Raw genomic sequence first — 27,666 nt, 5'->3', positions numbered from 1 at the left:
CGTCCGGTCGCTCCGGCAACGCACTCTGGAGGTCGCAGCCCGCGCGCAGCTCTGCCGTTCGCACACGGCGCTGTTGGCCTCACTGAGCATTGACAAGGGCCACTTGGGCAGAGTGATGAGTGATGAGGACTCTGAGACCCCTGCCACCGAGTTACAGGGGGGAGAGGAGAACGAGCTGCCTATTATCCAGCTGTGTGGGCTGGTGGAAGAGCTCAGGTACGGCCGGCCGGCTGGCTTCTGGGAGTTCAGAGGTCAATTGTACAACTTCTTGGTCTCACAGCATATCCTGTTCTAGCAGCTGAACAGATGTTGCTTCTTTGTCTATAAATAGTGTAGGTCAGAACTGAGGTAATATTAGTAATAGCTACAACTTTTGTTTTTTTAATGTTTATTTATTTTTGAGAGCGAGAGACAGAGCGCGAGTGGGGAAGGGGCAGACAGAGAGGGAAACACAGAATTCGAAGCAGGCTCCAGGCTCTGAGCTGTCAGCACAGAGCCTGACGCAGGGCTCGAACTGAGGGGCTGGGAGATTATGACCTGAGCCGAAGTTGGACCCTTAACCGACTAAGCCACCCAGGCGCCCCTATATGTCTATAAATAGTGTAGGTCAGAACTGGGAATATTACCTCTTTTTGGATGCTTGTTTTTGAATGCTTGTTACGTGCAGACTGTTTTGCACGTATGGCCTTCTATAATGGCACAGTAACCCTAGGAAGCGGGCAAGGAAATGGGTTTAGCCACTTTCCTGACATCAGGCAGCAAGTCGGTGGTGATGCTGGGATTCAGACTCAGGTGCCACGCCACAGCCTACCTGGGAACGTGACATGCTGAAAGAAAAAAGGCACTTTGATTTCTGGGGTTTTCCAATGAGCCTTTTCTTTTAATCTTAAAATTCAGCCCATAGGAATTCGCTCAGTAATACATGAAAATACCTAAAGCTGTTCGTACATATGTATAGATAGATAGATGCACACACACACATAAAACCTGTATGTTGCATGTATGAAGAAGTTAAAAAGGTCATAAGCTTGATGTGTACAGGATAAACTAGGTCTGTCATCGCTAATTGCTCAAGAACCACCTGTTCAAAGGTTTTCCACCATTTATAATAATAAACCTCTTGTGGATGCTTCCATCTCTTGAGTGCTGGAAATAAAAGCTGAGAAACAGGGGCGCCTGGGTGGCTCAGTTGGTTAAGCATCTGGCTTCAGCTCAGGTCATGGTCTCATGGTTTGTGGGCCTGAACCCCACATTGGGCTCCGTGCTGACAGCTCAGAGCCTGGAACCTGCTTCTGATTCTGTGTCTCCCTCTCTGTCTCTGCCCCCTGCTTGTGCTCTCTCTCTCTCTCAAAAATAAATAAATATTAAAATAGAAAACTGAGAAGTATAAGCCAAAGGGAACATCTGAAGACTGTGGATGTATAGTAACTTCACACCTGTAGTAATTCAGAAGGAACTTTACAAATGGGTTAGAAGATACTTGAAGGTGAATTTGTAGCTTCATCTCAGCAACAGTTTTCACCATAATCCCTGTTCTCAATTTTGTGGCTCATTAGGCAGATTAAATTTTTTTCATACTTATTTATTTATTTTTTGAGAGAGAGAGAGAGAGAGAGGAAGAGAGAGAATCTCAAGCAGTCTGTGCACTGTCAGCACAGAGCCCGATGTGGGCCTCAATTGCATGAACTGTGTGATCTGACCTGAGGCAAAATCAAGAGTCAGATGCTTAATCGACTGAACCACCCAGGCACCCCGCATTAAGCAGATTAAAAAAAAAAAACCCAAATACTTAAATAGCACTTATCAGGTACCAGGCACTGTTCCAAAGGTTTTGCATTTCTTATTGCAACCTTAAATAATGAGTGCTGTTATTATTCCCATTTTACAGATGGGGAAATTGAGACACCAAGAAGTTAAGTATCTCTCAAAAGGTCCTGTGTAGCTAGTAAGTTAAATGCTAGTGATTTAGGGTTTGAACTCTCATCAGTAGAACTTACTCACATACCCTCTGTCTTGCAGTTATGGAAACTCTGCTCTCAAAACTGAGACAGAGATGTTTGAGAAATATTATAATAAACTGGAGCCCAGGGATCAGCAACATCCACGGTTATCAGAAATTAAAATCACAAGAGCAGAATTTGCACAGGTACGCAGAATTTGCACAGGAGACCTGAGAATTATTTTCTTCTGTTTGTCCCTTTCGATGCAAGTGGTATCTGTGTATCTGCCTGTGGCGTGCCCTCTTTGGCCAAGTTACATATGATTTTCTCCCTGTTCTACTTTTGGTCCTTCCTTCCCAGGGTTTCTCTTTCAAGTGAATGTGAAGGGAATCAGGTTCAATTAATAGTGGACTGACTCTCCCAGAGTAACTTTGTTTGAAATAATTCTCTTAACTTGGGGGGCTCAAATGTTTACGAGCCCCATCTAGCCACATATAGGAGGGAAGTGGGTCTGCGTGGGCACGAGAGAGTTCCTCCCTTGTCTAAAAGTTCCAGTCAGGTGGCCTGGTTTGGCCAGAGCAGCTGATTTTACAAGAGAGGCTGGGAATCTAGATTATTTTGGTGGAATCTCCTGCTTTTCAAACGTGGGTAATTAACTTTGAAAATGTAAAACTGTATGTAGATCTTTTGAAAGGGCCAAATAATCTCACCTTTGGGGCCACACGTTCCCTGGGCCGTCTGCTGGTTACCTTTGGCTTCAGTGTGTAGGAAATCAAAATATTTTTGTCTGTTTGGTTCTTTTGCTGAATACTGCGCCCCCAGATGTAATTTCTCCTCCGTGTTCAGTTTAGGAAGGACTGAATTCTGGGGCTTCCCCTGACACTGACTTGAATGCTAGTCTATAGCAGGTTCACAGTCTTTCCACCCTCAAGACACTTTCCCTTATTCATATTTCAGTTCATTATCACACAGAGGCCTTTGAATTATTTAGCAGAGGGCCTTGGGTTGGCTTGGGAAACAAAACATCACCTCAGGCCTAATATCCCGAATCCTTTCACATTGAGATTGTTCTCCCTGGCTGTCATTTGGAGTAATTTCTAGCCAATTTGAGTGGTCATTTTGATGCCCAGCTTGAGCATCACTTCCTACTTGACAATGGCTCTGTTTTTCCTGTATTACAGTTACGAGGCAGGTACAGATCCAAATCCCGCGTAGGTGTGGACCGTGCGATAGGCCTCAGTTACGACCAAAAATGTGAGCTTGTACTAAAGGAGCTGGATGACATGAAGGATGAAATAAGGCACATGAGAGCAAATGCTGAACGAGATCTGCAGCACCATGAGGTATACCTTTTCCTCTGTAGCCCATCCTACCTGGGCTCCCCAGTTCCACTTCATCGAGTAGTACCCATAGTATGTTCATATAACTTTTGTTATTTTCAAAGAAACACAAGTAGGAGAACACAATTTTAAGGCCTACTTTCAAGGAATTTATCGCCTGCCTGAGGAGACAACAAATTTTAAACCTAAAAAATATTTTTTTAATGTTTATTTATTTTTGAGAGAGAGAGAGAGACAGAGTGCCAATGGGGGAGGGGCAGAGAGAGAGGTGGACACAGATTCTGAAGCAGGCTCTAGGCTCTGAGCTGTCTGCACAGAGCCCGATGTGGGGCTTGAACTCACGAACTATGAGATCATGACCTGAGCCGAAGTCGGACAGTCAACTGACCGAGCCACCCAGGCGCCCCAAAATGGAAAATTTTAAAAATGCACACATGTAGAGAGACTAGCATAATGTACTCAACAGCCACATGCAACAGTCATCAACATATGGCCACCCTTGTTTCCTCCATATCCCTACCAACTCCCCTCTCATGACAGGCGACTGGGCTATTGTGAAGTGATAATACTTATTGCTTCATTTACTTATGGATATTTAAGTATGTATCTCTAAGACCTGGATCCTTTTAAAAAATAACCATAATAACCATAAATACCATTAAAAATATATAGTAATTCCTTAATAATATAAGGATTTTGAGGTTTAAGTCAATGGATTGGATGAAAAATCCTTTAAGTCACCTTCTGTGTGTAGCATACAAGACCATGGTCCGTGTCTTCTTGGAGACCAAAATGGTCAGTTTTCCTCCAGAGAAGAAACATCACTGTTAGTTCAGTTGCCCATGGGATGTAGTTGTTGGCTTGCATTAGAGAGCAATATTGTATGAAAAAGAGATATTTCTGCTCTATTTCTAAATTTTTCTATTTTCTATTCTTAGAAATTTTTAAAAATTTATTTTTACTTATTTATTTTAAAACAGTTTAAAAAGCTTATTTATTTATTTTGAGAGAGAGAGGGAGAGAGAGGGCACAAGTGGGAAAGGGTCAGAGAGAGAGAGAGGAAGAGAGAGAATCCTAAACAGCCTCCACACCATCAGCACAGAGCCCTATGCAGGGCTTGAACTCATGAACTCAAGTGTCAGACGAAATCAAGAGTCAGATGCTTAACCGACTGAGTCACCCAGCTGCCCCTATTTTTATTTTTTTGAGAGAAAGTGTGCATGTGGGCAGAGGAAGAGGAAGAGAGAGAATCCCAAGCAGGCTCCATGCCCAGCACAGAGAGCCTGATGCGGGGCTTGATTTACAACCATGAGATCATGAGTTGAACCTAAATCAAGAGTCAGACACTTAACTGATGAGCCACCCAGGTGCCCCAAGTTTTTCTTTTCTTTTCCTTTTTCTTTTTTTTTTTTTTTTAATTTTTTTTTCAACGTTTATTTATTTTTGGGACAGAGAGAGACAGAGCATGAACGGGGGAGGGGCAGAGAGAGAGGGAGACACAGAATCGGAAACAGGCTCCAGGCTCTGAGCCATCAGCCCAGAGCCTGACGCGGGGCTCGAACTCACGGACCGCGAGATCGTGACCTGGCTGAAGTCGGACGCTTAACCGACTGCGCCACCCAGGCGCCCCCTTTTTTTTTTTTTTTTTTTTAGAGAGAGAGGGTACAAGTAAGTGAAGGGCAGAGAGAGAGGGAGACAGAATCCCACAAGGAGAGAGAGAGAAGCAGGCCTCACCTGAAGCAGGGCTCATGCTCACCCGAAGCAGTGCTCGAGGTCACCCAAGGCAGGGCTCGAACTCACAAATTGTGAGATCATGACCTGAGCGGAAGTCAGATGCTTAACTGACTGAGCCAACCAGGTGCCCCACATTTTTCTGTTTCTAAATGTGGGCACACAAAGACTCACATTCATTGCCTCCAGAGGGACAGATCAGTAGACTCATGCCTTTATTGATGGAATCATCTGTGCCACATAGACCTATCCTTTCCTCGCTCTCTCCCTTCCTCTTGCCCTCCCCCCACTCTCCTCTCTCTTTCCAAACATGCATTGTTGAATTTTAACATGCTAATGTGGGCTTGAGTGGCCAAAGAAGACTTTTTCGAGGAGATGGGACTATACCCAGGGCTTGGCATGGCCTTGAAGAATGATGAGGAATAGAGAACAGGAACAGGAAAAGAAGGGTACCCTAGGTAAGGTGAATGACATGAGCTGGGACTTGGAGGTGGGAATTAACATGGCAAGTTCAAAACATTGAGGGGACTAGTGTGATTACAGAAGAGGCTGCTTTGGGGGATGTATGAGGAAATCGGGCCTGAGTAGGGCGGTGAGACCTTGGAATCCAGGCAGGGGGCTTTATCTTTGATGTCTTAGAAAGCATGACCCCAGTAAGGATGGCTGAGCAAGAGAGTGACATGTTGAAAGTGGCATTGAAGGTGGATTGAGTTCTGGCATGTGAAGATGACGGGGAGGGAAGGGGATGGCCAGTGAAGGAAGATGCTTTTGCTTCTTGGTGCCCAAGGTCAAAACCTGAACTAAGATGATTTGCTCTGCAGCTACAGATAACCTTTTATTCTTTCAAATAATGTGTTTTTATGTGTTTGTGTTTTCTTATTTAAAGATAATGTCTGTATTGTAGCAAAATTTGAATGTATAGGTAAGCTGAAAGAACATTTGTAACCATCCACAGTGTTACCACCTGGAGGTAATTAGTGTTGACTCTTGTGTTTATCTCCTAGAGTTTAGATTATTTTCTAGGCATATATGAATTTCTTTATAAAAAGTATCGTATTATTTTATAAACTGTATTTTGCACTTACTGTCTTTCCATGTCAATACATATATTCATTTATAATGTCTTTTTTCAAATTTTCAAATTACCGTTACAGAAGTGTATGGTAAGGGTGTTTGTCTTCCGGGGCACCTGGGTGGCTCATTTTGTTGAGCGGCCGACCTCAGCTCAGGTCATGATCTCACACTGCATGAGTTCGAGCCCCACATCAAGCTCTGTGCTGACAGCTCAGAGCCTGGAGCCTGCTTCGGATTCTGTGTCTCTCTCTCTGTCCCTCTCTTGCTCATGCTCTGTCTCTCTCTGTCTCAAAAATAAATAAAAACATTAAAAAAAAAAAGAGCATTTGTCTCCCTAGTAATCCATCTCTCCAGATGTGACTATGGCTAATGTTTTGGTGTATATCCTTCCAGATGTTTTTTATATCCTATCCTATCACATTATATTAATGTTATAATTTTTAATGAAAAAATAATATTTCAGATATGGAAATATATATGTACAGAGATACCGGAGGCACTGTTTTTGTTTGTTCACTCCCTTTTTATGGACACCCCCTTTTTTATGGCCTTTTTTTTTAATGTTTGTTTATTTTTAAAAGAGAGAGACACTGGGGTGCCTGTGCTTAACCAACTGAGGCACCCAGGTGCCCCAGAGTCCTGCTTTTTAATAATAACATTGATATTGTCAAATTTGTATCTTACAGATATCTTCCTAAGTTTAAGAAGAAACGTGTTAGGACGCAAAGAGGTCTGGGAACCTAGGTTTCCTTAGAGGGAGATATCCTTGAGGATTTTTGGAAACTGTTCTTTCTTTGTTCTGACTCCTCCAGGCAATCATTGAGGAAGCTGAAATGAGATGGGTTGAAGTCTGCAGAGCAGTGCATGAGTTTAAAAAAGATGTTCTAAAAACTATATCCAAGAAGAAAGGGAGTATTTTGGCCACTCAGAAAGTGTTGAAGTACATTGAGGACATGAACCGCCGGAGAGTGAGTTGACAGGAGGCTGGGGCTTAGCAAGGGAGAATAGATTCATCAGATGATGACATTAGAATGATCCATGGGAAGCAGCCCCACTCCATTTGGTCCACCATAAGACCATAAATCCTGTCCACATATGTAGATTTATTGCATCACTACCACTGTGTGTCTTAAAATGCAAGTTTATCAAGGCTAAAATCAATCAGGCAGGATGAATATTAATAATATCTCAGACTGTTTTTTTTCTTTTTTATTGTTACTATTTGTTTCAAGATCTGATATGTTTTCTAGAGATAGGTGATGAGAACCTATCTAGTCAGGTGACTGCATAAATCTCAAGCTCTTCAAGTTCCATTATTTATAAGGAGACATAAAATTATGTTCCTTCACTTTCAAAGATCTTGTAGCATGTCAAGCTTAGGATCCTGGACATATGTAGGGTTATTATCCTTAATGTGTTATAAGTGATAAAAATTATATAAACTACCAAGAGAATAAGAGACCAAAGAATCATAAAATCATTTTGGTCAGGAATGGCCCCTGTACCCAAACGATAAACCCAAATTATCTTGAATTTAAAAGCAATAGAAAATTTGCATGGCACAGACCCAGTTACCTCTGCTTCTTGGTCATGAGTGAAGTGCTACAGCCATGCCAGTGGGGATAAGAAGACCTAAAAATAAGTGACTGAATGTTAGGTTCAGTGTTTAGTTTGCAGCCCCAAACCTACCAACTTTTCAAACCAACAGGGCAGAAGAAGAGACATGGATTAAAGTTTATTTGTATTTTTTAGGATAATATGAAGGATAAATTATGTTTGAAAAATGTTTCTCTCAAAGTGCAGAGGAAAAAGATGCTTTTACAATTGAGGCAGGTATGTGGCTCTTCCTTCCTTCCTCCCTTTCTCTCTCTCTCCACACCCTTCCTTCTCTCTTCCTTCCTTCTTTCCTTCCTTCCCACCTTCCTTCCTTGTTACTGTGATGTATCACTGTAATGTGTTCCCAAAGATGATCATGTCCTAATCCCTGGAATCTGTGAATCTGTTACCTCACGTGGCAAAAAGATTTTGCAGATGTGATTAAGACAAGGATCTTGAGATTTTCTTAAAATAATCTCCCCTTGACTCAGAGGGAGATTATCTTGGGTTATCTGAGTAGGTCCAGTATAATCACAAAGGTCCTTGTAAGAGGAAGACAGGAGAGAGAGATGTGTTAACGGAAGCAGAGATCAGAGTGATGAACTTTTAAGGTAGAGTGAGTGGTCATGAACAAGAGAGTTCAGCAGCCTCTAGAAGCTGGAGCAGACAAGGAAACATATTTTCCTTGAGGGCCTCCAGAAGGAGAGTGGCTCTGCCAGCACCTTGATTTCAGCCCAAACAACCATTTTGGATTTCTGTCCTCTTGAGCTAGAATATAATGGATTTTTGTTTTAAGCCACTATGTTTGTGGTGATTTGTTACAGCGGTAATAGTAGACTCATACAGTTACTGTGCTGGCAGATCCATAGACATAGTTGCCTTCAGCTTGAAAGACCCTCATGACATACTTGTTGACCCTTTTGGGGAACGTGGCTGGGCGGCACAGGTACAGTGTGCTTTGGGTGTCTTTGCGACAGACTCTACGGGCTCCTGATTAAAGGCAGTAAGGCAGACCCGCATGGGGCCTCTAGAATGTGATTCCATGGCTCCATCCTCTCCTAGCTCAATATATTTTTAACTAACTTGAATATGGGCACTGATGGCATGTGCATTAGAGGTGACCACTGACAATGACACGAAGTTGTACAGGAGAATTAACATGTCTGGAACTCTTGCCTGATTGACTTGGGATCCCCAAAGACAACAAGCTGGAACATCTTTAACAGCACAAAGTGACTGGAGACAAATTTAAGATCCTCCATTTTGATCCCCTAAGATAACTGCACAGGCACCACATGGCTTAGCCCTCGAGTCCCGGAAAAAGTCAGCCCAACTGGAGGTGATGCTGTGGCCTGGGGGGGGGCACCCAGAGAACCACAGTGCTCCACGGAGAAAGCGGTGGGCTTGCTCCTCTCGTTCTGAGCAGCCCGGACCTGGAGCAGTGCGTCTCCAGGAGAGCTGCACGCTTGGAAGAACTGGTCATCTAGAGCCCACCCAGGAGAGGGAGCCGGAGAGCAAGGGGAACAGAGGAGGACCCAAGAAGAACCGGGAGGGCCAGCTGCTGTCTCCAAGTGTGCAGGCAACTGTGGGAAGGAGAGAACACACTGCTCTGGAGGTCCCCAGTGGGGAGTGAGGGCTGGAGTGGCGGTGTCATTGAAGGATATTTGAGATGAGTGTAAGAAAAAATGTGGCCCCGGCTGCAGTTCCAAAAATAGAGAGGAGCTGCCTCCAGAAACGATTCTGGTACTCCAGGCTTTGTGCAGGCCCAGGCATCCTGGAAGACGGATTGACGTGTGAGAGAGGAAGGGCATGGATGACTTTTAGCCTAAAAGCCACTGCCACACAGGACTGACCCTGAGGTGGCCCTGCTCTCGGGAGCTCACAGATTAGCAGGGAGTGGGGATGGTAGGAAAAGGCTTCATGTGTAACTGGTATCCAGAGGTAACAGCAGTAGGGACCGAGGAGCCACAGGGGGAATTCTCCTGGTGTGGAAGATGGTTTGGGAGTATTTGAGCTGAAGGATGGGTCATTACTGGGGCTTCAGGAAATTTTTCTTGTTGTTTTGAGGGAAAGGGAAGAAGCCTTCTAGGAGGTAGTAGAGCGTGAGTAGAGTGTAGGGGTGAGGAACAGTTCCCGAATTTGGCTCTCACCTGCCACAAACATAAGATGGCCTAGACCTGGTGAGGCAGGTAAGGTGGGCCAGGTCAGGGAGGGAACCCTCCCTGATACAACCACAGTACAAAAACGTCACATGAACACAGGAAGGGAATTTATGGGCTGCTGGTCCTGGGTTTTCCAGGTTAAAAACAACTTTTATATGGTCTCCTTCCTACTTTTCCTTCATAGCACTGTTTAGGCACTACCTCTTGTGGGAAGCCCTTACTGACCCAGGCTTCCATTCTTCTCTGGCCTGGCTGAGGGGCTTCTGTGTGCCCACTGCCCCTCCCACTATACCACACAGTGACCTGTTTGTGAACCCTGGTTGAATGTGTGTTCCTTGAGGCCAGGGAGTATTGTATTTATTCAAATCTCTACCCTAGTGCCTTGTTCCAGTCCTGGCACCAAGCAGATCCCCAGCCTGTGTTTGTTGAATGACTAAATGATGACCAATTTTCAGAATTTCATCCATAATTACAAGATGTGAGTCATATTTAGAACTCACAACCTCATGTCGTTTTTTTCTTCTTTCTGAGCTGTAGAAGGAGGAGGTGGGCGAGGCCCTCCATGACGTTGATTTTCAGCAGCTGAAGATCGAGAATGCTCAGTTTTTAGAGACCATTGAAGCAAAGAATCAAGAACTGATCCAGCTAAAGCTGGCATCTGGAAACACCCTGCAGAGACTCAATGCATACAAAGTAAGGTCCTCCCTGATGCCCAGGTCGCTGAGGCCTCCCACACCCACCTTGCCAGCCACAGTGAGGTTCCCAGACACCACTGCAGTTTTACAAAAGGCTTGGATCCCCTTCATTTACTGTTGCTCCCTGATTTCTCTTGACAAGCCGTTTCTCTTAAAAACTCGAATATTCCCACAACCCTAGCTGTGCATTGGAACCACTCAGAGAGCTTTTTTTTTTTTTTTTTTTTTAATGTACAAACACCCTAGTCCAATCCTGGCCAATTGAGTTAAGGGGTGAGGGTGAGGGCCATGCGTTTTGGTTTTTTTTTTTAATGCCCCAGATGATTTATATGTACAGTGAGTTTTGAGAACTAACTGCATTTAGGGCCCTGTTTAAGCCTGTAATAAGCACTTCCCTACTTAAAACCCTCCAGAAGAAAACTCTCTTAGCTAAAAATCAGAAAACTAATAAATAATTCCTCATCCCCACAGAACCTTTTTGGGAGAGAAAGAGGTACTATTAATAATTAAGCAGGGATGATAGCCATGACTGTCCAGTCACCCTGCTAACAATTGTTTCATGCAGCAGTCAGCTAACTGGCCAGTGTATCCTGCCCACTGGCCTGTGAGCAAAGAATGGTTTTTACAGAAGAACATCTATAACTGATGTTATAGACAACACCATCTTTGAAACCCAATTAAGTAAAATTGGTTTCTCCTCCAGAAATTCCATTCTACTCGTTAGTAGACCTCTATTCCAAAATGTACTTATTATATTTTAAATTTCATCAATAAAACATTTGTAGAAATTTGTTTTTTCTTTTGTTAATATAAGTAATTACATAATATCCTCAATTTTACCTCTTGGCCTGCAAAGCTTAAATATTTGCTATCTGGGGCACCTGGGTGCCTCAATCAGTTGAGTGTTTGACCTGATTTTGGCTCAGGTCATGATCCCAGGGTTGTGGGATCAAGCCCCATGTCAAGTTTCTCACTGAGCATGGAGCCTGCTTAAGATTCTCTCTCTCCCCTTCTGCCCCTCTCCCCCACTCACGCTCTCTCTCTCTAAAATAAAATAAAATTTAAATTAAAAAAATTAAAAGAAATAAATAAATATTTGCTATCCAGCTTTTACAGAGCAAGGCTGCTGACCCCTAGCCTAGTGCCCTGGTGACAATGGTGGCTACAGGCTTCAGGTAACTCACGGGTGGTCTTCATTTGGCCCACACAGTGTCATTTTAAAATGTAAATTTGGAGATGTTTAGATTAGACTGTTAAGTTTGTCCAACATTTTCCTTTTACAAATGAAAACCTTGAGGCCCAAAGAGAAAATGATTGCCAGGTTCAAGCAACAAGTTTGTGACAGGGCTGGGACTCCTAGTCCGGTACGTGTCCCACCTAACCCAACTGCTTCTCCCTGGCATAAAGCATGTAGACAGCATTGTGCTGGCATTTTGAAACTCATGTGTCATCCATCTGCAATAGATCATCCATTTTGATCTTATCTCATCAGTAGTTAGCTTATCTGATCACTGTTATTTCAAGATGAAGCCAATCCCCATGACTCCCAGGCCCTCACTGGTAGAAAGCTGGGTAGTACGTGGTTGCATCACATTGGATCTTGATCTTATCCCATGGAATCAACTTAAGTAGCACAGAGCCTGTCTGGTCTTGTGTAGAAAAGCTAGGGGTTTGGAGTGGAGCTACTGGTTTATAAAATGAAACTTCCAGGTCCAGGGCCTGAGCTCTTTAGGACAAGTGTCAATGCAGAGGACAAATTGTTGGCCGTACCCATGCAGCAGCAACACAGGCCACAGTGAGTGGGATGGGAACTATTCTGGCCAGAACCATAGAGGCCATCATTCCTGCAGGCCTGTTTCAAATAATAGTAAGCAGATGGTGGAGCTTGGGAGGAGGTGCCTACAGGAATCCTACAGTGGACTCAGTGATAGGTTGAGGGAGGAGCCGGCTCATTTTTTCCATGTCTCAGTTGTTAGGTCTCCTAGGGGAAATGGAGGCAGAACAACTGTTGAGTTTTGGAGTCCTACCTCACCTGAGTTTGAAGGGGTATTCCACTAGGGACCATGGGTATGGTGCCTCACCTCTCAGAGACAGATTTTTGCGACTCACCACCAGGATAGAGCTCTGGCTGGCCTGTGCCATGTTCCTAGCACCGAGGACAGTGCCTGGCCAAAGCAAGTGCTTAGCCAGCATTGTCAAAGGAGCTGCTAGCAATTCAGGTGTGTGTTTAGAGGATGGTGGGTTGGGGGGATGGTGGTGGCAGGAGAGACCACTTTCATATAAATATCAAACACCCAAGTGTAAGACCTTGTGAAAGCATGAAAATAGCTATTACCAGGTGTTCACTTCAGCAGCTCATATGCAGAATAACTGTTACCAAACATACCAAGGACCTGTGGCATGCCGGGCACCAGGCTAAGTGCTGAGGGTATAGATGCGAAGGAAACAGACACGGCCTCTTCTGTGAGTTTGGTCCAGGAGCCTCAGCCAAAGGGGCACCTTTTTCTCTGACTTTATGCCGTCAAGCTCTCCCTGGTAGAATCTAGTAGAATATAAGTGTATGATGACAGCTGTGATGTGTCATTCCTAATTGACTATAAACTAGTGATCTCCATGTAAACTAGTGCCTTGTGGTCAGTAGAATTCCAAGATGTCCCCCAAGACTCCCCACCCCCCGGTGTATATACCCTGTACAATCCCCAAGGCTGTGGGTGTGATGGATTCTATTATTAGGTTCTGTTCTATGATTACATAATATAATATGGCATAGTTGACCTTAAGATAGGGAGATTATTGAGTGGACATGACCTAATCATATGAGCCCTGTGAAAGCAGAGAGTTTTGTCTGTAAGAGGAAGTCAGAGATTTGAAGCACTGGAGGGAATTCTCTAAGCAAGAAGTTCTCCATGGCTGGCTTAAATATAGAGGGACCTTGTGGCCGCCAGGATAAAAACAGAGACCTTAGTCTTACAATTTCAAGGAGATGCATTCTGCCAACGGTCTGTGAGCTTGGAAGAGGACCCCAGATGAGAGCCAGCCCTGGCCAACATCTTGCTTTCAGCCCCACGGGACCCTACCTGAGCAGAGAATCGAGCCACACTGTGCCTGGACTCTGTCCTATAGAAACTGAGATGATAAAAGGGTGTTGTTTTATGCCACAAAATTTGTGATAATTTGTTACACAGCAAGAGAGAGCAGATGTACCTTTTTAGAAGTAGCCACCTTAAGTGACCAGCGTCCCGCTCAGCATCACAAATTGCTGTCCTCACACCTTGAGGGCCCTGCCCCACCGGAGCCAGGGACTGCCTTACAGGTGCCCTTGCGGTCCTTCCTTTCCTGCCCTGTCTCTCTGTACTGCGGGGTTAGTGCCTTCCCTCTGCTCTCCTTCTCTCCCCTGTGACCTGCTGGTTTGCAGTGAAGTCCTACGCTGCCCCCCACTGCCCCACAGCCCACCCCCTCAGTCTGGTCTCTGACCCATGGCACTTTCCTAGGCAGAGCAACTACATGCAGAAGGTGGAGCAGGAAATGAGCCTTAGAGAAGGGAGGTCTGGCGAGAAGAGGAACAAGGAGGGTGGTGGCCCCCAGTGCCCTGAGTCCCCCAGGCACATGGCTCTAGGCTTTTCTGCCTGCTCTAAGATTTGATACTTTGGACATAATGCCCCAGCACCCTCCTCTCCCAGGCTTTTCCTTAGCTCGGCATGTTCTTCCCTCCCCTCTTACCTAGACACGCTTGATATAACCCTTCAGCTCACTTTCCAGCATCCTATCCCCCAGGGAAATTTGACCGCTGTCCTCCCCTTCTTAGGGCTCAGCACAGTTGCAGTTTTACTTTGTTTCTTACGCCTCCATGTAGCCCCCAAGCCGGCCTCTGGGTGGCATGGCCTAGGTCGTTGTGCTGGCCAGTGCCTGGTGCTGGGTAAGCGGAGTCTCAGAACTTGTTGAGCGATCCCCTCAGAGTCGCTGGATTCTGTCCCTTGGCCCACTCTTCAGCCCAGCAGAGTGTGTCCCAACTACTCCAGGCTGACTCCTGCTGGGAGACAAAGGTGCAACGGAGGCAAATCTTGAGAAGCAGGAGCCTGGGGGGAGCTGGTGAAAGGTAGCCGCAGGTGATGATGGGAAGCTGCAGGGCAGCCCGTGCAGGAGTTGATGATGCCAGCAGGCCCAGCTCGGACAGGCATTGGAGACAGATGGAGTCCATGGAGCCCATGGGTTCAGACCCTGGTTAACCTCTTGTCTCTACGACCTTGGGCAAATTTGTTTCACCCTCTTAGGAGTCAGTTCTTTCACCTATAAAGTGGGATAATGGCACCTACCTCAGGGGGAGTATCTCTCTCTCTTCATCTAGTAATGGCAGCTGTTTGTGTGAGTGTCGTCAGGCACCATGCTCAACACTCTGCCATGTTTATCTCCCTTAAGCCTCTCCCCACAGCCCTGTGAGGCGACCATGTTTAGAGAGGTTCCAGGACCTGCCCAAGGTTTCTTTTAGTAAATGGTGGGGCAGGGTTTGGATCCTGGTGTGTCTGGCCACTCTGCAGGTCTTCACCTCCCCCTCCCATCTGGGTGCCGGCATTCTAAAGATATGGGCGGCTGTGAGAAGGGCAGGCCCAAGTTCCTGGACAGTCTCGTATTGTCCTGCTTAGTACATGTCCTGTAGTCCTGAGCGATCATCTTTGCTAAAGACTTGCTGTGTTGTTATATTTCAGAGCAAGCTACAGCAATCAACGGAAATGTCCATCCATCTGGACAAGGAGATCTTGCTGAGAAATGAGTTACTTGAGAAAATTGAAAGCGAAACCCTACAAGCAGAGGAGGTAGGAGAGGGCAAAATGTGCTGTTTCTGGTGTTTGTCTCCTTCTGTCTACAAGGGCTTGAGCCAGTGCACACCAAGACCCAAACCACCTTGGTTTTTGTCTAGAAAAGCCTAGACCGTAAGTCAAAAGAGCTCAGGGCCATCAAAAAGAAGAAATGGCACCAGGAACTCACGGCCCAGTAGTGTTGGCATTTTATTGCTAGGTTAGGGTCTAGAGTCAAAAATCACGTAGAAAGCATGAATCAGTCTAGAAATCATGTAGAGTCCAGATAACACTCGAGAATTCCTTAAGTGACCCATAAAGTATCATATTCAAAGTGTTTTGTATACAACCTCACAAAAAGCGTAGAATGCGTGTAAAAATCGGTATGAGAAAAAGTACACATGCCAAAATATAGTGTTCTGTGTAAAGGAGAGAAAGTTCTTTAAACATGTAGTTTTTACTCAGTATAGAGGATGCTGGGATGATGGTCACAGTGTGAAAAGATGTGAGCCCCTTACATCTACATTGTGAGTTAACACTCTCACTATTTTGCTGAGTGCATACAGATGAATTTTGGCAAGTTAAATACATGCAGGATGTGACTCAGAGGACTTTTTTGGAAAGATGGGGGAAAGAGCATCAGCTTTGGTGTTGCCAGGTTCTAGCTTTGAACATGCCTTTTAATTAGACAGGCCTCAGTTTCCACATCTGTGAAATAGATGTCACAACACTTGTGGTGATCCATTAGACCAGGATAGCAATGCTTTGTCAGCCTCATAACTTATACAGTTATTAGTGACCTTGTCTTGAATGGGATAAGTGTCCCCAGCAGTATGTGTGGCCCCAAACCTGTCTATGATAGCTGAAAAGCCACAGGATGACTACAGCCGACTCAGTTTTGTCATGGCATCCACGTTGTTTCCTTGATGGAGAACCAACACCTGCAAAAAAACCCATCTCGGTACAGAGTGGCCGGTAACAAAGTCAAGGAGTAGTCTGTGTGCTCTCTCCATGCAGAATTTCTGTGGTATTTATTCGTTTGGGTGGACATTTATTAGATTATAAGTAAAACATAGCATCGGTTTTTACAAGCCTGGCATTCACTGCTTAGTATATTTTAGTTTTCTTGTTACCTTTTTTTTTTTTAACAGCTGTATTGGGTTTTAATTCATGTACTATATAACTCACTCATTTAAAGCACACATTTTAATGGTTTGTAGTATATTTGCAGCATGGTGTAACCATCAGCATAATATTTGAGAACATTTTTGTCACCCTAGAAAGAAACTCTGTACCCATTAGAAATCCTTGTCCATTCCCCACTTCACCTCACTCCTGCCCTCCAGCCCTAGATGAACACTAGTCTACTTTCTGTCTCTGTGAATTTGCCTGTTCTGGGCATTCTATTTGTGTGTGTGTATGTATGTATGTATGTATGTATGTATGTATGTATGTAGGTATGTATGTAGGTATGTATGTATTTGTTTATATTTTTGAGAGAAAGAGAGAGACAGAGTGTGAGCAGGGGAGGGGCAGAGAGAGAGGGAGACACAGAATCCGAAGCAGGCTCCAGGCTCTGAGCTGTCAGCACAGGGCTTGACTCTGGGCTTGAACCCATGAACCACGAGATCACGACCTGAGCCAAAGTCAGATGCTCAACTGACCGAGCCACCCAGGTGCCCTTGGACACTCCACTGAAAAGAGATCATATAGTATGTGGTCTTTCATGACTGGCTTATTCAACAATATTTTCAAGATTCATGTTGTAGTATGTGTCAGTACTTTGTTTCTTTTCATGGCTAAAAATATTTCCTTGTATGGATATAGACCACGTTTTATCCATTCAGCAGTTAAAGGGTTGTTTCCCATGGGTTGTTTTTGGCTATTAAGAATAATGCTGCTATGAACTTTTGTGTACAAGTATTGTGTAAATGTATGTTTCCTCTTCTCTCGGACATAGAGGTAAAAGTAGAATTGTGAGTTAAATATGGTGACATTTTTACATTTAGAGAAACTGCAAAACTGTTTTGAAGGTGCTGCCCTTGGGGCTCCTGGGTGGCTCAGTCGGTTAAGCATCTGACTTCGGCTCAGGTCATGATCTCACCGTCCGTGGGTTTGAGCTCCGCGTCGGGCTCTGTGCTGACAGCTCAGAGCCTGGAGCCTGCTTCGGATTCTGTGTCTCCCTCTCTCTCTCTCTGACCCTTCCCCGTTCATGCTCTGTCTTGCTCTGTCTCAAAAATAAACGTTAAAAAAAAAAAAAAAGAAAGGGGTTGTACCATTTTTCCAACATTTCACCAACACATGAGGGTTCTAATTTCTGTACATCTTCACCAATACTTGTTACTTTCCAGGGTTTTTTGTTTGTTTTCTAATAGCTGTCCTAGTGGATGTGAAGTGATACCTCATTGTGGTTTTGATTTAAATTTCCCTAATGACTATTAACATGGAGCTTCCCTTCATTTGCTTATTGACCATGTGTCTTTTTTGAGAAATATCTATTCAAGCCCTTAGCCCCTGAATAAGTTTTTAATTGAATTATCTGTCTTTTTATAATTGAATTATAGGAATTCTTTATGTATTCTGGATTCAAATAACTTGTCGGATATATGACTTGCAAATATTTTCTCCTGTTCTGTAGGTTTCCTTTTTACTCTCTTGATGGTACTGTTTACAGTTTTTAATTTTGGTGAGCTCTAATTTATCTATTTTTTTCTTTTGCACTTGAGCTCAGTGTCATATCTAAGAAACCATTACTTGGGTTGCCTGGGTGGCTTAGTCAATTAAGTGTCTGACTCTTGATTTTGGCTCAGGTCATGATCTCAGGATCGTGAGATCGAGCCCTGCTGGACCTCTTAAGATTCCCTCTCCTTCTGCCTCTCCCCATGTGCATGCACGCTTTTTCTCTCTGAAAAACAAAACAAAATAAAATAAAATAAAATAAAATAAAATAAAATAAAATAAAATAAAATAAAATAATAAAATAAAACCATTACTTACTATCATGAAGCTTCAGGCCTATGTCTTCTGTTGTGAGTTTTATAGTTCTTACATTTAGGTTTATAATACATTTTGAGTTAATCTTGTAAATGTGAGGAAGGGGTCTAAAAGCTGCCAGAAGAAAGGAGATGAAGTATGTTCCTGGAGTTTGTTGTATTAGCCTTCCTGTTTACCATAATGTGCTTCTCCCCATTTCTTCCTGTGGATTCGAGTTACCATCTTGTGCTATTTCCTTACTCAAATATAGCTTTGTTCACCCTGCCTTTGTGCTGTCATTATCAAATATGTTACATTTTTATGTTACCAGCCCACAATAGAACTATATACATACTGCTTTATGAATTGCTTTTTAAATCCATTAAGAGAGGAGAATATGTCATTATACTGTCCTTTATAATTACTTACACAATTACCATTACTTGTGCTATGTGTTTTCTTCACATGGATTTAAGTTACTTTCTGGTGTCATTTGTTTTCAGCCTGAAGAACTTCCTCTAGTATATCTTGTGAGGGGGGGTCTGCTAGCAACAAATTCTCTTTGATGTGTGTTTATCTGGGAATGTCTATTCTTCATTTTAAGAAAATAAAATTTACTTTAGGACTGTTTTAGAAAACTGTGAAGAGTGCAGAGTTCCCAAGTATCTCATACCCATTTTCCCCTATTATTAACATCTTACAGTAGAATATTTATTAAAATTGATAAACCATTATTGATGCCTTATGATTAAAACTTATAATTAATATTATTCATATATCCTTTTTATCTGATGTCCCTTTCTGTTCCAGGATCCCATCCAGGATAACACATTACATTCAGTGTCACGTCTCCTTAGGCTTTTCTTGGCTTTGACAGTTTCTCAGGCTTTGCTTACTGTTGATGACCTTGAAAGTTTGTGAAGTGGTCAAGTATTTTGTTGACTGTTCCTCTGTTAGGATTTGTCTGCTGTCTTTCCGACGATTAGACTGAGGTTAAATGGTTTTTGGGAGGAAGATCAGAGAGGTGAAGTGCCATTTTCATCACATCCTATCAAAGGAGCATACTGTCAACATGACTTATCACTACTGATGTCAACTTTGATCATCTGGCTGCTGTAATATTCTGTGGGATTATCCACTATACAGTTACTCTTTCCTCTAATATTCAGACCATATTCTTTGGAAGGATGTTACAATGTGTAGCCCACACTGAAGAAGTGGGGAGTTATAAACTATTTGGATCATCTGTCTGGGAGATTAGTCTATTCTCCTCCATTTATTTTTTTAATCATTTATGTATATCAGTATCAATTCATGGATGTTAATTTTAGCATATGTGCTGTCAAAGGGACCATGGATATTAATTTTATATGTTGGGTTATAATCTAATATTATTTGTTTTATTACTCACATTGTTTCACCTTGGCCATTGGGAGCTCTTTCAGTTGGCCTATGTACCTTTGACATATCCCTGTGTGTGCATGTGTGCGGGCGTGTGTGTGTGGGTGTGGGTGTCTTAGCACTTTTTCTTTTCTGGCACTAGAAAATGCTTGAGACTCATCTCATATATTTTCTGCTTCAGCAGAATGGCTATAATTAGCCATTTCTCCAAGGAGTCCAGGTTCCTCTTACTTGAGAATAGCATTAGAAACCAAGATCTGAGTGTGCTCATTGCTTGCTTTCATTTTTAGAGATAGTTTTGCTGGATAGGAGATTCTTGTTTGACTTTTTTTTTTCATTCAGCCCTTAGAATATGTTATCCTGCTGCCTTCTGGCTTCCAGTATTTCTGATGAGAAGTCAGCTATTGCTGTTATTTGGTTTCCTTTGTATGTGATTACTTGTGTTTCCTTGCTGCTTTCACTATTTTTCTTTGCCTTGTCATTCAACATTTTGGGTATGATGTGTCTGGGTATGGATTTCTTTCCAATTTGTTACTCAGAGTTTGTTGAGCTTCTTCGATATGTAGCTTAATATTTTTCATAAAAATATTTTTCATCAAATTTTGGAAGTTTTCCATTATTGGAAAATGGAAATAGTGGAAAACCATTGTTTCCTTGAATATTTTTTCCTTTCTCTTCCTCCCCTCCTTCTAAAATTTCCATTACATGTATACTGGTACATTTAATGGTGTCTCACATTTCTCTGTGATTTGATTTTTCTTCTTTTTCCTTTTTCTTTTGTTTCAATATTTTAAATGTTTATTTATTTATTTTAAGAGAGAGAGATAGAGAGCAGGGAAGGGGAAGAGAGAGAGGGAGACAGAATCCCAAGCAGGCTCCACACTGTCAGCATGGAGCCTGATGGGGTCTCGAACCCATTAACTGTGAGATCATAACCCGAGCCAAAATCAAGAGTCGGATTTTACTTAACCGACTGAGCCACCCATGTGCCCCTCCTCTGTGCTATTCCTATTTCATGATCTCTAATCTCTAATTGTTTGTTCTGCTGGCTTAAATCTGTGATCTCCTCCAGTGAATTTTTCATTTCAGTTACTATGTTGAAAATATTCCAAATTTTTCATTTGTCTTTTGAAAAAGTAATTTCTACCTCTCTGTAAATATTCTCTATTTGATGAAACATTAGCATCATATATTCCCTTAATTCTTTAAAAACGATTGCCTTGGGGTGCCTGGATGGCTCTGTCAGTTGAGGTCTGACTCTTGATTTCAGCTCAGGATCCCAGGGTCATGGGATAGAGCTCTGCTTAAGATTCTCTCTCTCCCTCCACTCCTCTTCCCCACTTGCACACTCTCTCTCTAAATTAAGAAAAATGGTTGCCTTGGTTCTTTGAGCATATTTATAATAACTGTTTTGAAGACTTTGTCTGCTAAGTCCACCATCTGGACTCCCTCAAAGGTGGTTTATGTTGCCTGCTTTTTTCCCTTTGTGAGTCGCACTTTCCTGTTTCTTTGCCTATATTGTAATTTTTTTTTAAAAAGTTTAGGTATTTATTTTTATTTATTTTTTTTTAATTTTTTTTCAACGTTTATTTATTTTTGGGACAGAGAGAGACAGAGCATGAACGGGGGAGGGGCAGAGAGAGAGGGAGACACAGAATCGGAAACAGGCTCCAGGCTCTGAGCCATCAGCCCAGAGCCCGACGCGGGGCTCGAACTCCCGGACCGCGAGATCGTGACCTGGCTGAAGTCAGACGCTTAACCGACTGCGCCACCCAGGCGCCCCTAGGTATTTATTTTTAGAGAAATGGTGGGGAGGGGCAGAGTGAGGGTGAGAGAGAATCCTAATTAAGCTCCACTCTTTGAGCACAGAGCCATATGCAGGGCTCGATCCCACAGACTGTGAGATCATGCGTTACCTGAGCTGAAATCAAGAGTCTGACACTTAACCGACTGAGCCACCCAGGCATCCCCATCTTGTAGTTTTTGATGAAAACTGGACATTTTAGATATTATTATAGCAATGCTGGATACTAATTCCACCCACCTTTTGCTCATTTAGTGATTTGGCTTGACTATTAGAAATAGATGTTATAGTCTATTTCTCTGCTATTGATAGCCTCTGGTGTTGCTCCTTAAAGGAGGAAGCCTTGATTGTGGATAAGTGTCCCTGACAACCAGGAATGACTGGTGTTTCGGCTGACTTCTCTTTGACTCTTTCCTTCATCTTCCAGCTAAGCATCTGGCTGGTCTGCTTCTATTGGTATCATACCCAGCTGTTAGCCTCCATTAATTACTAGCTGATTGCTCTGTTGCTTTCACCAACCCTCTGGGACATTAATTGCTGCACATTCTGATCAAGTCAAAGTCAGTCCCCTTTGCAGGGACCTCTTTGGCAGTCTTTGAGGTTTGCTCCAATCCCATGAAGTTTCTTAATGGTCTCCTTACCTGGTTCTGTTAAACATACAGCTAGTCTATTGTTTGTTGGTACTATTATCGTAGAACTTCCAGCTGCCTCCTAATTGCTCACCCCAAAGATCTCCATTGTTTTCCAGAAATACTTAGGCATGAACTCCCCACACTTTGTTCCAAATTCAGTCAGTCCCTCCAGGCAGCACTCTGGAGCTCTCTATTTTACAGTCTCTCCCCATGAGCAAAACTTCTGTATTGCTGCTAAGACCTAGGGGTGGGAACAGTGGCCTGCCTGTCTTGTGGTGACACCCCTGCTCTACAAGTGAAGTGCTGGGTAGGGACTGCAGTTCCTGGTCTTCTCAGCACCTTCCTCATAGCAGTAGAACTTATTTTTAATGCCTTGGTTCTTGCTCCTTCATTACACGTTATCTTAGGTATTCTTTAATCATTGTCCTCACAAGAATGTCTACTGATGGTTCTAGGTACATGTTTAGATGTCCCCACAGATATATGCTAGACATAGCACATATTCACTGAATGCTTCTTGACAAGTTTTATTGCATTCTGACAAGTTAATTAAAAAATGCTTTTATTGATTTGCTTCAGAGTGAATTAAAACAGTGCTTCTCAAACTAGAAGGTGCAAACCAACCAACCACCTGGGGATCTTGTTAAAATGCAGATTCTGATTGGGTAGGCCTAAGGGTCTTCATTTTTACCCACTTCCCAGGTGATGTACTTTGTGAAGCAAGGAATTAAAAGACAATGCTAGGCTAGGAAGATTCAACATTATAAAAATGTTAGCTCTGTTTGAATTGATCTGTGAAATCATGGTATTCCAATTAAAATAACAAGGAGATTTTTTTATTTTTATTATTTAAAAAAATTTTTAACATTTATTTATTATTGAGAGACAGAGAGAGACAGAGCATGAGCATGGGAGGGGCAGAGAGAGGAGGAGACACAGAGCCTGTGTCAGCACAGAGCCTGATGTGGGGCTCGAACTCACAAACCATGAGATCATGACCTGAGCCGAAGTTGGATGCTTAACTGACTCAGCCACTCAGGTGCCCCAAGGAGATTTTTTTTTAAAGGACTTAAATAAATTGGCTCCAAAATTTTGGAAGATTAAATAAGAATATCCCCCAAATTCTTAAGTAAATGAGTGGACTAGCCCTACCATATACTGAAACATGATATGAAATTACAGTATTAAAAACAAGCTCATGAATAAACTAGAAGTTCAAAGAAAAATATAAGTCTATGATGAGCCCCATTACAGATCACATATATGTCATATATATTATCAAGTATCTGATAAAGTTTTTATATGATGCATCTAGTTTATGATAAAGATATCTTCACAGTGAGGCACAACCAGATTACTCAATAAATGATTTGGGATGGTGAGGTAGCCATTTAGGAAAAAACAAAAGTTATGGTGAAATTAATCCAGATGTATCAGAGATTTAAGTATAAATGATAAAAACATTAAAAGTCCTAAACTTAACAGTGGGAACGCTTTTTATTATACTCTTGGAATTGGGAGGATTTTTGAGGTATAAGACCCAGAAACATAAAATCAATAAAGTCAGTTACATAAAAATGAAGTTTTTCCAGTGTAACAAAAACCATCATATGCAAAGCCAAAAAATAAATAACTAGAAAAATGTGTTGACTTATATCACAGGGAGTTAATTTTCTTAAAACTTAAATATCTTTTACAAATTAAGAAAACTCTAACAAAAAAAATTTAAAAAATGGACAAAAGATTTAAACAGTTTACAGAAAAGCAAAAATCTTATATGAAAGATGTTCTACCTCACTCATAAGGAATGCAAAATAAAGCCATAATGAGATACCATTTCCCCTCTCCTAGATTAACAAAGATAAAAAATTCGGTAAGACTGTGTTGAGAGAATGGAGAAAACACAGGCAGTCTCAAACACTGCTGCAGAGGCAAAATTGGCTTGATTGTTCTAGAAGGCGATTTAGCACTCTTTACCAAACATACACATATGTTCATGGCAGGGCTTCTCCACCTGGACACCACTGATATTTTAGATCAGATAATTCCTTCTGGAGGCTGTCCTATGCCCTGTAAGGTGTTTAGTGCATATCTGGCCTCTACCTACTAGGTGTCAGTAGCATTTCCTAAGTTGTGACAACCAGGAATACATCCAGACATTGCCAAATGTCTCCTGGGGGCAAAATTGCCACCTCGGAACAGACAATTTCACTTTCAGTAGTTCATCCTACTGATGTACTTGTGTATTTAGAGTATGACCATACCGGGAAGATTAGTAATCACAGGATTGTTTATGGTAACAGCAAGAGATCGAGGAACTAAGTGACTTGTTTGTGAGGGCTTCTATACAATGGAAAATGATGCAGCTGTTAAAAAGAATGAGTCAGTTTTTTCTGCGCCGATGCAGAAAGGTCTTCAATATTTACTAAGTGAAATAAAGTTGGAGGAGTAAAAGTGAATAGCATTGGCTATTCTTTGTGCAAAAAAGAGAGATATATATGTTTATATGAATGTAGATCTCTAGAAGAATGCACAAAACCTAAAAATAGTGCATACTTCTGGGAAGAGAACTATGTGGCCAGGGAGAGGGTAGGACGGGAGATGGTCACTCTGTATTTTTATACCATTTGAATTAAGTGTATTACCTATTCAAAACAATTGTTAAAACAATAAAAGAACATTGCTGATTCAAAGAATTCACTCAATTAAAAGAAAAACACTAGGGGCGCCTGGGTGGCTCAGTCGGTTGAGCTTCCGACTTTGGCTCAGGTCATGATCTCACGGTCTGTGAGTTCGAGCCCCGTGTCGGGCTCTGTGCTGACAGCTCAGAGCCTGGAGCCTGCTTCAGATTCTGTGTCTCTCTCTCTCTCTCTCTGACCCTCCCCCGTTCATGCTCTGTCCCTCTCTGTCTCAAAAATAAACATTAAAAAAAAAAAAAAGAAAAACACTAGTTAATTTTACTGTATGATAATTTCAAAAATAAAATTTAAGGGGTACCTGGGTGACTCGGTTGGTTAGGTGTCCGACTTCTCATGGTGATGGTCTCACAGTTTGTGAATTCGAGCCCCACGTTGGGCTCTGTGCTGACAGCTCAGAACCTGGAGCCTGCTTCGGATTCTGTGTCTCCCTCTCTCTCTGCCCCTCTCCCGTTCACACTCTGTCTCTCTCTCAAAAATAAACAAACATTAAAAAAAATAAAATTTAAATAGAGATTCCTCAAAAAATTGAGTAACTATTGATCCAGCAGTTCTTCTTCTGGGTATATAACCAGTATAATTGGAAGCATGAACTTGAACAGATGCTTGGCTACCCATGTTCATAGCAGCATTGTCCATGATAGCCCACGGGTGGAAGCCACCCAAAAGTTCATGGACAGATGAATGGAGAAGCAAAATGTAGTGTATACATACAATGGAACATAATTCAGCCTTAAATGGGAGGGAAATTCTGCATATACTACAACATGGATTAACACTGAAGATATTGTACTAAGTGAAAGAAGCCAGTCACAAAAGGACAAATGTTGTGTGATTGCCCTTATATGTGATACCTTATTTGATTACCTGAGTAATCAAATTCATAGAGACAGAAAGTAGACTGGCAGTTGCCGGGGCTTGGGGGAAGTAGTCATGGGGAGTCATCATTTCATGAGTACAGAGGTTTAATTTTGCAAGATGAAAAAAGTTCTGGAGACAGATGGTGGTGAAGCTCATACAACAGTGTGAATGTACTGAATGCCACAGAACTGCACACTTAAAAATGGTTAAAATGGGCAACTTTATGTTATGTATATTTTACAGAAAGGAGAGTTGAGACTGATCAAATCAAAGTGTACTTAAATACATAGTTTTCCCCCCAAAAACCCACCAAACCTAAAAATAAAAACATATTCCTTAATGAAGGAAGAAAGGCAGGGAAAAAACACTGTTTTAGACTGCACTTAGTGTTTCTTAACTAGATGAAAAACATCACCAGTTATAAAAAATAATAAGAATAACCAGAATCAGAATCTCACAATTTTCCCCACTCCTTTGAAAATTTCAACATTATTTTGAGAACTACATTGAAACTGGGGAGAGATGCCAGGGTCAGTAAGCCAGAACTTCCAGGGATCCCTGGTTTAATTGGTCCTTCCCAACCCAGGACCGGGCCAAGGCTGAGGCCGTGAACAAGAGACTCCGCAGACAGCTGGCTGAGTTCCAAGTGCCGCAGGTGATGGTGTACGTGCGGGAGAAGATCCTAACTGGGGACCTGGAGAAGACCATCAAGATGTGGGAAAGGAAAGTGGAGATTGCAGAGGTAAGTCTCCGAGAACCCCAAGACAGGCAGCCTTTCATGTCCTTCACGTTTTTGTCAAGGGTTTCATTTTTCAAGCTAAGAGTACAGGTGTTTGGACAGGTGATGTCTGTGAGAGATCTCAGCAGTCACTTAAGTCTCTAAGGGAAATGAAGGATGCCCTTTCCTTTTGGTAAGTTCCCTTTTCAGTGTTAGGGACAGAAAGAGACTCTGTAGTAATATTGTTTTTAGTTGCTTGTTTTCTTAATGAATTCCGGAAGCTTCTGAATCCCTTCCCCCACCATTGGTGATGTAGTGATTGCTACTTTATACATGGAGAAGCCAGTTTTTTAAAAAAAATGAGATAATGGATTTTTAATATTACTCAGAACCCGATTCCATGCATTTACATAGTTGCCCTGGCTCTTTGTTTTGAGAACCCCGCAGCCTTTTCCTGAGATAGGTGTGCTCAGAGCACCCTTGCTCCTGGTAAGCGCCAGGGAGAAATGGGAAACAAAATGCAAAACAAAGTGTGAAAAAAGAAAGCCCCAGGTCTGCCACAGGCCCACTTGCAGACTGAGAACACTTGAGACATCAGTAGAGTAGCTTAAAAACCCGGTCAGGTCACTTGGGAAGCCTGGCGTTTTCACATCCAGACCCAGGCTCCGGTTCCCACAGTACTTTGTCCTGCCTTTCCCGTGGTCACTTGGTGGCAGAGGGTGAATTAGGATCCAAACTTGGGCCTTTCAGATTTGGAGCCGAGAAGTAGCAGAGAAGCACGGCAGGAACCTGCAGCTTCTGACTTCACTAAACAGAAACCAGCTCTTTAGAAGATTCTTCCAGACTGGCTGACTCTTCCACACAGAGTCACCTGCCTCACCACAGGGCTGGATGCAGGTTGCGTTCTGAAAAATCACAATTGCTTTTTCCCAAGTGACCTTCTCCCCTCACCCTCTTTTTCCTCTTTGCAGATGACCTTAAAAGGCTACCGCAAGGCTTGGAATAAAATGAAAACCACCAATGAGCATTTGCAGGCAATTTGCCCCCCTGGGAAGTAGCCAGAGGGAGGCCACAGCTGCAGACAAGAGTGATCCATTAAAGTAATCAGCTCCTTTCCAGTCAAGGGGTCCTCTCACTGTTCCCTGTGCTGCTTGGTGTCCCCGACTCTCCAGCCACGCTGGCAGGCACTCCCCAGGCCACATTTGCCCGTGGGGAGTGTTTTCACAGCCTGGCCCCTGGAACGGTTAACA

At 42.8% G+C, this 27,666-nt stretch overlaps 1 protein-coding gene across 2 annotated transcripts; it reads left to right on the top strand.

Moving 5' to 3' along the window:
- CFAP263 (cilia and flagella associated protein 263) lies at nucleotides 1-27,539 on the top strand. 2 transcript variants are annotated; one of them, XM_025920831.2, is made up of 9 exons: nucleotides 2-216; nucleotides 2,020-2,146; nucleotides 3,122-3,283; nucleotides 6,898-7,053; nucleotides 7,838-7,918; nucleotides 10,381-10,536; nucleotides 15,242-15,349; nucleotides 26,285-26,440; nucleotides 27,388-27,539. In XM_025920831.2, the coding sequence occupies exons 1-9, from the start codon at nucleotides 116-118 to the stop codon at nucleotides 27,472-27,474; spliced, it is 1,134 nt and encodes a 377-aa protein (XP_025776616.1). In that variant the 5' UTR covers nucleotides 2-115; the 3' UTR covers nucleotides 27,475-27,539. The 2 variants fall into 2 exon arrangements, with proteins under 2 accessions (XP_086545425.1, XP_025776616.1); XM_086689299.1 differs by lacking the exon at nucleotides 10,381-10,536 and having other exon boundaries at nucleotides 1-216.
- Nucleotides 27,540-27,666: the final 127 nt, after the last annotated feature.

This window comes from Puma concolor, chromosome E2, assembly GCF_028749965.1.
Source record: "Puma concolor isolate L17-30 chromosome E2, mPumCon1.1.hap2, whole genome shotgun sequence".
In the NCBI taxonomy this organism is placed as follows: Eukaryota; Metazoa; Chordata; class Mammalia; order Carnivora; family Felidae; genus Puma; species Puma concolor.
This window is presented reverse-complemented; position numbering and strand designations above follow the sequence as displayed.